Source organism: Loxodonta africana, chromosome 15, assembly GCF_030014295.1.
Source record: "Loxodonta africana isolate mLoxAfr1 chromosome 15, mLoxAfr1.hap2, whole genome shotgun sequence".
Taxonomy (NCBI): Eukaryota; Metazoa; Chordata; class Mammalia; order Proboscidea; family Elephantidae; genus Loxodonta; species Loxodonta africana.
The window spans coordinates 70,288,762-70,299,329 of record NC_087356.1 but is presented as its reverse complement, the minus strand read 5'-3'; the positions used below and the strand labels follow the sequence as shown (position 1 = coordinate 70,299,329).

General features: G+C 36.2%; 1 protein-coding gene across 1 annotated transcript; it reads left to right on the top strand.

Annotated features, from left to right (window-relative positions):
* Window positions 1–7,576: 7,576 nt before the first annotated feature.
* Window positions 7,577–8,749, top strand: LOC100667658 (olfactory receptor 8G50-like). The gene has a single exon (XM_064268360.1). It carries the CDS (start codon window positions 7,761–7,763, stop codon window positions 8,709–8,711), a length of 951 nt encoding a protein of 316 aa, XP_064124430.1. The 5' UTR covers window positions 7,577–7,760; the 3' UTR covers window positions 8,712–8,749.
* Window positions 8,750–10,568: the final 1,819 nt, after the last annotated feature.

Genomic DNA, 10,568 nt, shown 5'->3' with positions numbered 1-10,568 from the left:
ACAAATGTAGAAGGCACATGATATTTATGTAAAAATGCAGTAATGGATGACAGCCCCATACCTGCAATTAGAGTTACCAAGACTGCACAATAGATACTGGGGCTTCTCTGATGGGGGCTGTTATTAATGGGTCAGCTTTGTGAAGCAAAGAATACAGGAAAATCAGTCAATTGACCAATGAAAAGTGATACGGGAGGATACAGCAGCTCAGCTCCTTTAATAGAGGTCAAATAAATCACAATATCTGGGGTTACAAGAGCAACAGCAGGGTTGACTTGATCATGAATGGACAGGTTTGTACTCTAAACCTATTGCCATTAATTTGATTCTGGTTGTGGTGTCCTCCAATGTTGTAGAACAGAAATGAGGTGTATACTGTTTTTTGGCTATTATCTTTATGGACACAAATCGCCAAGCATTTCTTTCATGGCACTGCTGGGTAGATTCAAACCACCAACCTCTCAGCTGGTAACCAAGTGCAAACTGCTTGTACTCTAGACATCTTTATATTCCTCAAAGTTCAGAATCGACCCAGAGCTGGAGAGGGATGCCGTCTGCAGATGGCAACCTGACTATCTGGGAGTCAGAGGAAAGCCGATATCAGGCAACAGGTTACTGGATATCTCACTTAGATCTGCTGGGAGTTGGCATTTCAAATCCACCAGCTGTTCAATGGGAGAAAGATGTGGCAGTCTGCTTCTGTAAAGATTTACAGACTTAGAAACCTATGAGACGGTTCTACCCTGTCCTAGAGCATCACTATGAGTTGTAACTGACTTGATGACAATGTGTTTGGTTTGGTTTTAAGTCATGTTTATTTTATTTTTATATTTTTCATTGTTTTCTCTGATAAAAGACATGAGAGGAAATTTTAAATAGAACGTATGTGTACTTCACATATGTAATTTATTAATAATTCCTGATTAAAAAACAAAACCAAAACTATTGCTGCTGAGTTGATTCTAATTGACTAATAGTGACCCTACAGGACAGAGCACAGCATGAGGGTTTGAATTTTTCCACATTCTCTTCAAAACTTGTTATTGCCTGTCCTTTGAATTACAGTCATCCTAGTGGGTGTGAAGTGGTGTCTCATTGTGGTTTTGATTTCCATTCTTCTATATGGGGTCACTATGAGTTGGAATCCACTTGACGGCACTGGGGTTTTTTGTTTTTTATGTTTTTTTTTTGGTATTGACTAATGGGAGCCCTACTGGTTAGTATTTTTATTGGATGTTTGTCTTTTTGTTGTCCAGTTTTGAGAATTTTTTAACATATTCTAGATGTTGTTGTCGTTAGGTACCATGCAGTCTCAGTCATTAGTGTTCAATGTGTCAAATTATTCTTGAGATGGTCCCTAAATTCCTGTGCAGTATATTCAAAGTCATACTTTGGCTCTTGTGAGCTTGTTTTAATTTTCTTCAGCTTCAATTTCAACTTGCATATGAGCAATTGATTGTTCTGCCTTTTTCTGCCTGATGATATTGAGCTTCTCCATAGTCTTTTTCCACAGATGTAATCAATTTTATTGCTCTGCATTCCATCAGGCAAGGTCTACTTGTTTACTCACCTTTTATGTGGTTGTAAAAAGGTATTTCTAATGAATAAGTTTTGACCTTGCAAGATTGTATCATGCAGTCTTTTCATGTCATTTGTAATACCAAAGCCATATTTTCATACTACTGACCATTCATCTTTGTTTCCAACTTCTGCATTCCAATCGCCAGTAAATATCAATGCATTTTGATTACCTTTGGTCAGTTCCAAATGGTAGAAGTTGGTAAAAATCTTCATTTTTTTTCTTAATCTTTGGCATTAGTGGTTTGTGTGTAAAATTGAATAATTGTGTATTAACTGGCCTTCTTTGTAGACCATATGGTTGGTCAATTCAAAATGGCCAATATCAGAAACCAAATGATACATTGCATTGGGCAAAGGCTGCAAAAGACATCTTCAAAGTATGAAAAAGTAAAAATGTCACCTTGAAGACCTGGTGGCACAGTGGGTAAGAGCTCAGTTCCTAACCATAAAGGTTGGCAGTTCGACTCCATTAGTGACTTCTTGGAAGCCCTATGGGACAGTTCTACTCCATCCTAAAGTGTCACTAAGAGTCAGAATTGACTCAATAGCAACAGGCTTTTTGGTTTGGATCCAAGCCATGGTCTTTTCATTTGCCTTATATGAATGTGAAAGCTGGACAATAAATAAGGAAGATGGAAGAACTGGTGCATTTGCATTATGGCATTGATGAAGAATATTGAATACACCACGAACTACCAGAAGAACAGACTAATCTGTCTTGCAAAAAGTAAAGCCAGGATGTTCCTTAGAAGGAAGGATGGCAAGACTTCATCTCACATACTTTGGACATGCTTTCAGGAGGGACCAGTTCCTGGAGAAGCACATCAGGCTTGGTAAAGTAGAGGATCATCAGAAAAGAGGAAGACCCTCAGTGAGATGGAATCACATAGTGGCTACAACAATGGCTTCAATTATAGCAATGATTATGAGGATGGCACACAACCAGGCAGTGTTTTATTCTGTTATGCATAGAGTTGCTATGAGTTGGAACCGAATAGATGGTGCTTAACAACAACAGGATTGTTTGTATATAGAAATACAATTGAATTTTTTAGGTTGATCTTTAAGGTGCAATTTTGCTGAGCTTTTAAATTAGCTCTAATATAATTTTTATGGATTTTCTATATACAAATTTATATAATATTTTAATAGATATAGTTTTACCTCTTCCTTTCTAGTATGGGAACATTTTAATTCATTTTCTGACTACTTGCTCTGCACTGAACCTCAAGTATACTATTGAATAGAATGGCTATAGTGAACATTCTTTTCTTATTCTTGATATTTGGAGGAAAGCATTCAGTCTTTAATCATTAAGTATGATGTTAGCTGTGGGCTTTTTTTTTTTTGAAAAAAAATGTTTTTCAGCGGGGTATGTACTCATCATATTGTGTATTATAAACTTCTAATTTCTTACATCCAGCCGACCCTTGGAATCATTCAAATTTGAGGAATCTTGTCAAAAATAAAGGTTGATTTGTCATATTTTAATAAAAGGGAATTTTTGAATTTCCATTTGTCCCCTCAAGGAAGAGATGGTTCCCAAGGTGAAAGAATTGGAAGAAGAGTCTAGCAAGGAGTCACAAACTTGAATGCCTTTATGGATCAAGCAAGCAACAGATTTACATTAAAAAAAAAATTCATGTTTTGTGAAAGACTCTAAAATCAAATGTATTTCTAAAGCACTCTGTTACCAAAACAAAATGCATCTACTGGACTACTTCTTCCCAAGCTCAGTGATTTACAACTGCTGATGTAGAAAGATAGAACATGGCAGATAAACTCAGGCTGCTGGAGTGACAGGGATAGTAAGACATTCCTCATGGCCATGGCTTTCTAACACTCAGTGTGAAGTTGCATTCTGCCTCTGGTATAATAACTTTCTACACCCAAAACTTTAATAAGAGTGCTTTATATCCACCAGTCATGTATTAATGGTACCTTAAAAAAAAAAAAAAGGATAGCAAGAGCAGTCCTAACAGTTCCAGGAAATAGTGAGTGGCCAAGGTGAGAAAGATACAATATAGAGATATTATTATTGAAAGATGGGTGCCAGGCAACAGCAGAGAAGCAGGCTGTACTGTGAAATGACTCAGGAAAGGATGTAAGACAAACACATTTTCCTCAGGTTTAAAAGTAATGGCTCAGGTGGAAGGGAGCATAGGAGCAAAATGCTGCTAATGTGTATGATTGTAATTTACTCATTTCTTTTAAATATATTTTTTAATGGTGCCCAGTGCATCATCTACTCTGGAGGCATGTGAGTTACATTATTATACTGGAAATATATAAAGATCATTTTTGAAATTTATTTTTGATACAGTATACTAGTAACTTAGTATAACTACTAGGTATAAGGAGTTCCTGGGTGGTGAAAATGGTTAAAATATGTGTCTACTAACCCAAAGATTTGAGGTTTAAATCCACTCCAAAATGCCTCAGAAAAAAAGGCCTGGCAATCTATTACCAAAAAAATCAGCCATTGAAAACCCTATAGAGGACTATTTTATTCTGACACACAGGAGTTTGCCATGAATCAGAGTGAACTTGATAGTGACTATTTTCTTTGTTTTTTGGTTTGAGTTGATATCAGCTTAAAGGCATTGGGTTCAGCTTTTGATTTTATTTTGCATACACATTTTTTGTTTAAAATTCAAACTCTGTACCACTCACATTTCTTAGGGCTGTATTTTTCCAAAGTTTTAAGCTTATTTGTCCTTGATTTCAGAACTTTGTATTTTTTAGCTATTAGAAAGTTTTAAAATATTTTTGAAAACAAAATGGAATTCTGAAATACCTAAAATGTAATTTATTAAGTTGTGAAAAATGATTCAAGTGATTTAAGATTTTCTTTGTGAAAAAAATCTATGCAAGATATTATTTTAACTTTAGATGGTTTTTATACACTAGGTATTTACTATATAAGAAAGAAACTCAAATTTTACTATAGGGTCTAGAGTGACCCCCCCCAAAAAATCCTTTAAGACTGCTTGACATATTTGTATGTTATCTCAAATGTGCACTACCTTATGTATGTGATTTTGAAATGAAATTAACTTAATAATTTTCTTTTGAATATTTATCTACTTTACTCCATTACTACAATTGAAAGCAATCATTTGGTAATGTTGTAATTAACAATTTTTTAATCTAAAGTGGCTTCGAGCATAATATATTCATCATGTCAGTGCCTTCATTGCACCAAAGAAGAGCTCTGTGGTGATACAATTACTTAAAAGGTTAAACCTGCAGCATTTTCCAATTCATAAGACATTTTTTAGTGTTTTCGGAAGCACATTTAACAAGCTAGCAACAATTTTAACGGTTGCAAATCTTGCTTTATTTTTCAAAACAAGTCAAATAATTGTGTACCTTAGAAGGTAAGCATTTCTCCTGGTACTATTATTAAACCCTGGACAAATCACTTTTAAAATCATAATTTTGCAGTTCTGATGTTATCTAGAGACTAACAGGCCCTCACTGTAGAAGGATTCCTTCACAGTCATGGGTAAATTCTACTCTTATAAATAGAGAAAACTATTTCCTATTAACAAAATATCTTTCAAAATATAATTATTTAAAATTTTAGAGGATTTTAACAATAATCTGAAAAGCAGTAAGCGTGTGAAAATTGCCAATACCAAAGATTGAGATTACTTTATAATAACCTTCATCATTAGTATTTTACTTGAAACATCTTGGAACATGAAAGTAGAGGACTCCCCAGACGGTATGATGTTGGCTTTATATTTACTTGTTTTCAGGTATCACTTGCACAGTGTAAGCACAAATACCTTCAGCAAATATTTTAGAGGCAGAATAACACCTTACTCTTGTTAAGTGTCCTCGAATCAGTTCCGACGCATAGCGACTCTATGCGCAACAGAACAAAACACTGCCCGATCCTACACCATCCTTACAATCATTGTTATCCTTGAGCTCATTGTTGCAATCACTATGTCAATCCACCCCGTTGAGGGTCTTATAGAAGGAGAATTTTATATGAAACCAACAATTTGGGAAAGGTAATGACTTTGATTCATTTCAAATTGTGAACTTAGTTATGTCCCTTTATCCATCTATCATTCATTGAGCAACCTGAGCATGGATAAATGACAAGTGCAGGATTCATTTCTGTAGGATCTAGTCTAGGTGCTGATCTAAATGGAATCACACAAAAGTGTTAATTATTGCTATCACAATTTTTCCAGCCCTTATGTTTTTTGAATCTAGCATGTATTTTGCACATGCTTTTTTTTTTTTTTAACAGAATGGTATTTTCAGAAGGTATCAGTATTAGTTCAATTTTTTTACTTTAGCTTTAAATTTCTACAGTTATGTCAAATTTATCCGCACTATTAGGAAACTATCATCCACAAGCATACTGAAAATCCACAGAGTCACCATGAACAACTCAAGTCTCTCCAGTTTCAGTTTTTTCATCTATAAAATGGAAATAAGCTCATACCACATAGGGCCACTGAGGAAATAAATAATACTTATAAAGTGTCTGGACAGTTCTAATCACATGGTAAGCACCCAGTAATATCACCCTATATTAAATAGTAATACAACTCTAACATTCATTCTTATCTTAACACTCTTTTCCATGTTTATGATACACCATCAATCTTTGATGATTTCTTTTGGATCTCTTCCTTTTGAACATAGAACAGTCATCATGGTAACCCATGCCAGGAACTCATCAACTTCTTCAAAACTCAGATCTCAGAAATAAACACATTCTTTCTGCTTTGGTTTTTAATGCCATCAAGAGATTCATAAAAGATCTTATTGGAAGGTGAATGCAAAATACACTGAGACAGCACGCCTAAGACTTGCAAAGTCAACATGGTCGAAATATCATGAAAGATTTCCACTCTGTAGCCATGCTCCACTGGAACAAAAGCTCAAAGAGTAATGGACCTCTTCAAGTTATACAAGAGTACTTAGCACATGGTGCTTTGGAAATGAATGAGTTTTACCTTTAGTTATAGGAACTTCTGACTACCCATTAGAAAGTGCAATTCCTTCCTGGATGTGGGGATCAATTTGAGTGATATACTTAATGTTAGCTGCTCAGTTATCTTCTAGAGCCACCATTTCAATATTTTTGAATTGTTGCCAGTAGATAGGGTACTCTCTAAAGGCAAACCAGTCTACATGAGTGGTCAATATGTTATTTTTGTACTTTACATTAATACTTTCCTCACATTAATTGCAGTGAATTGTTTCTCTGCTATGATAAAGGGATAAGACAGGAGAGCAGACATGAGTAGCCAAAAGAAGAAACAGAAGGGGAAATGGGGAACAACCTATGTAGAGACAGGTCTTCTCTCATATACTGATCATATGTTTATAATATGCCTAACTATGGGCAAATATTTAACCACTATGGGCCTAATATATAAAATAAGTATACTAGTAATTGTTGTAGACTCGGTATCCCTGGAGAGTGCAAATGGTTAAAGTGCCTCAAAAGTAAGCCCTGCTGATCTACTTCTAAAAAATCAGCCATTGAAAACCTTGTGGACATTGTTCTACTCTGACACACATGGGGTTGACAGGAGTCAGAGTCAACTTCATGGCAACAGGTACATGTTTCCTGGTAGTATTCATTCTGCAGAAGAGTTGAGAGGATTGCAAATAAGGCATGGAATGTACGTTGTTGTTGTCACTGTTGTTAGGTGCCACTGAATCAATTTTCAATTCATATCAAACCCACATCACAGAATAGAACTACTCCATATGGTTTTCCAGGCTGTAATATTCACATGAGCAGATATTCATGTCTTTCACCAGCAGAGCCACTGAGTTGGTTTGAACTGCCAACCTTCCAGTTAGCAGCCCAGTGCTAAACCAATGTACCACCAGGGTCAGAACATTCAATATTCTAAGTTATCAGAGCTGTTAGTTGGATGTTCAGAGAGTAGTCAGACTAAGACCTACTGTTACAGAACAGAAAAGAAAAAAAAAAAAAGATATAATTCCACCTGATGTCCATTTACACGACACATAATACTGGAATCTCAGAGTATTAACTTCCAACAGAGACCAAGAACAAGGGGAGAGAATTGAAGATACCTGAATGAATAAGACTTGCGTCTGTTTCACACTGCATAAATAAACACCTATCTCAAATTTCTTCTTCTTTTCCTCCATAGAATTCCCAGAGCAAAATGGCAGCAGGAAATCACTCCACAGTGACTGAGTTCATCCTCGCTGGGCTAACAGACAAACCAGAGCTCCAGCTGCCCCTCTTTCTTTTCTTCCTAGGAGTCTATGTGGTCACAGTGGTGGGGAATCTGGGCATGATCACACTGATTGGGCTCAGTTCTCACTTGCACACCCCCATGTACTATTTCCTCAGCAGTTTGTCCTTCATTGACCTCTGCTATTCCACTGTCATTACCCCCAAAATGCTGGTGAACTTGGTGACAGAGAAGAACACCATCTCCTACCCTGAATGCATGACTCAGCTCTACTTCTTTATTTTTTTTATTGTATCAGAAAGTCATATGTTGGCTGTGATGGCATATGATCGCTATGTTGCCATCTGTAATCCATTGCTTTACAATGTCACCATGTCTTATCAGGTCTGCTCCTGGCTGATAGTTGAGGAATATATGATGGGCTTGATTGGTGCCACAGCTTACACAGGTTGCATGCAAAGAGTGATCTTCTGCAAGGCTAAAATAATCAACCATTACTTCTGTGACATTTTTCCTCTTCTGGAGCTCTCCTGCTCCAGCACTTTTATCAATATAGTGGTTCTTTTGTGCCTCAGTGTATTTAATATTCTTGCACCAACCTTGACCATCTTTGGCTCCTATATCTCCATCATTGTTAGCATCCTGCAAATCCACTCCACTGAGGGCAGGTCCAAAGCCTTCAACACATGCAGCTCCCACATCTTGGCTATTACCATCTTCTATGGTTCTGCAGCATTCATGTACCTGCAGCCATCAAATGTCAGCTCCATGGACCAAAGCAAAGTGTCTTCTGTGTTTTATACCATTATTGTGCCAATGTTGAACCCCCTGATCTACAGCCTGAGGAATAAGGATGTCAAAGTTGCTCTAAATAAAATCACTGAGAAAAGACTATTCTGCATTAGCAAAGATTTTTAATTCTTGAGGAAGTTTCAGTAAGAGAGGAGTCCAGAGACTGTAACATATATATATAGAAGTAGTGAGATTATTGCCAATGCTTGATTTTGAAGAAAGGTCCCGAGGATAAGACTGGATTCATAGTGTCACATGGAGGGCAGTCTGATGGAGGGTAGCATCAATTCTAGGAAGTCCCAGAGGTCACCTGGAGTAATACTTCTAATCATCTTTTTAAATAAATCTTCAAAGGCCTTAATGTAGGGAAATTATAACTTATATACACGGGAAACAGCACTTTGTTAGATAAGGCTTACCTATTTGTAGAAAGATGTTTGCTCTTTTTCCTTTAATCTTCTTGTTACTTTGTATATTGGCTCTTGTTCACTAATAAGTATTCAAATAAACTCTTCTGAAGAAAAGTTATCTCTAAAATAAATAGTTTTTAATCTTTTGACTTCTATAAAATTCAATCCCTACTAGTGACTAAATACAGAGAACTGTAGTTGGGAATATGGGGGCAGGTGATGAATGGTAAGACATGATTCCTGCCTGCAAGATAACTGTGTGGTGGAAGAGATTGATAGACTTATCAGGGCTGAATACATTGTGTATTTTTAGTTATTTCTTTATGTAACATTCTTTTCGTCACAGTTTTAACATTGTGCTACCACCTTCATTTCCCCAGAATCCTATATTCATTTTCCCTTATTTCTAAAGATTTTTCTTTTCACCAATATTATAGAATCACAGATGTAGAAGTGACATTCTTTGACTATGCATTGAAATCATATGGATGCGTTATTTACATGCAAATGTTAAAACTGGAAAACTGATTTCTCTCTAATTACATGTACCCTTCTTACTCAAATTTTCAATATTTATTCTGGTAAAAAAAAAGTTGGCAGAATTATTTTGTAGACAATAATTGTCTGGAGCTTCAACTAAAAATCTGTGGATCTCCATCCTTACCTAGTAAAGAGGAGTTTAAAACAGAAAATGTGACTCAGATGATAGTTTGGGAAGACTTCCAAGTAATAAATTCCCCCTCTTATCCTTTCCCAGCTAGGCTCCCATTGGTGTTTTTCAGAATAGCAACCAGAAAACTCTTATTAGTCCTCTTGAGAGACAATAAGCCAAAAGAAAAAAGTCCTGTGCCATGGAGTTGTTCCAATTAATACCTCTCAGCAGTTGGTGGCACCAGCTCCCACTTAGCTCTTCCTGCCAGTTACTGAGCTCCCACATCTTCTCTTGCTGGTGGTAGAGCATCTCGATATATTTCCCATCTTTCCCTAGAATGTTTCTTCAGACTCCTCAGGACCAGATATTTCACTTTACTTTTAGAACTCCTTCTAGATAAGAACTTGTGGTGTTTTCTTTCTAATGCTTCTGAGATTCAAAGCTTCCAGAACTGTTGAATTAAGGAGACAAACATGGACATCTCCAAATAACACACTCTTGTCTGCTCATGTCTATAAAGCTATGCCCAGAGGCAGAGCACATGGACACTGGATCTTTTTTGATGAAGTGTGAGCGTTTATATCTGGTAAAAGTGTATTTTTAAAATCATCTGACTGGACTGACATGTCTAAAACTGTGCTCGCTTTGTCTTCAGCTTGCCATTAAATATGAAACATTGATACCACAATGGGACATCATTCTTTACCTCACCATATAAAATCACAAGTTGTAATGAGAAGATGAGTATATTTTCCTCTTTGGAAACTAGAAGAAACTTCTGTCTTGGCTTTCTATGTACTAATCAGTCTTGTCTCCATATCTCATGTCTTAATCCTACAAAAGTAATCTGTTTGTGTGTATATCTGTATACATTTATATATGTATGTGATCTATATGTTTGTATGTATTTATGTATAACCT

Excerpts from the sequence above, each read along its gene's own strand:
- LOC100667658 (XM_064268360.1), top strand. The coding sequence starts at position 7,761 with ATGGCAGCAGGAAATCACTCCACAGTGACTGAGTTCATCCTCGCTGGG.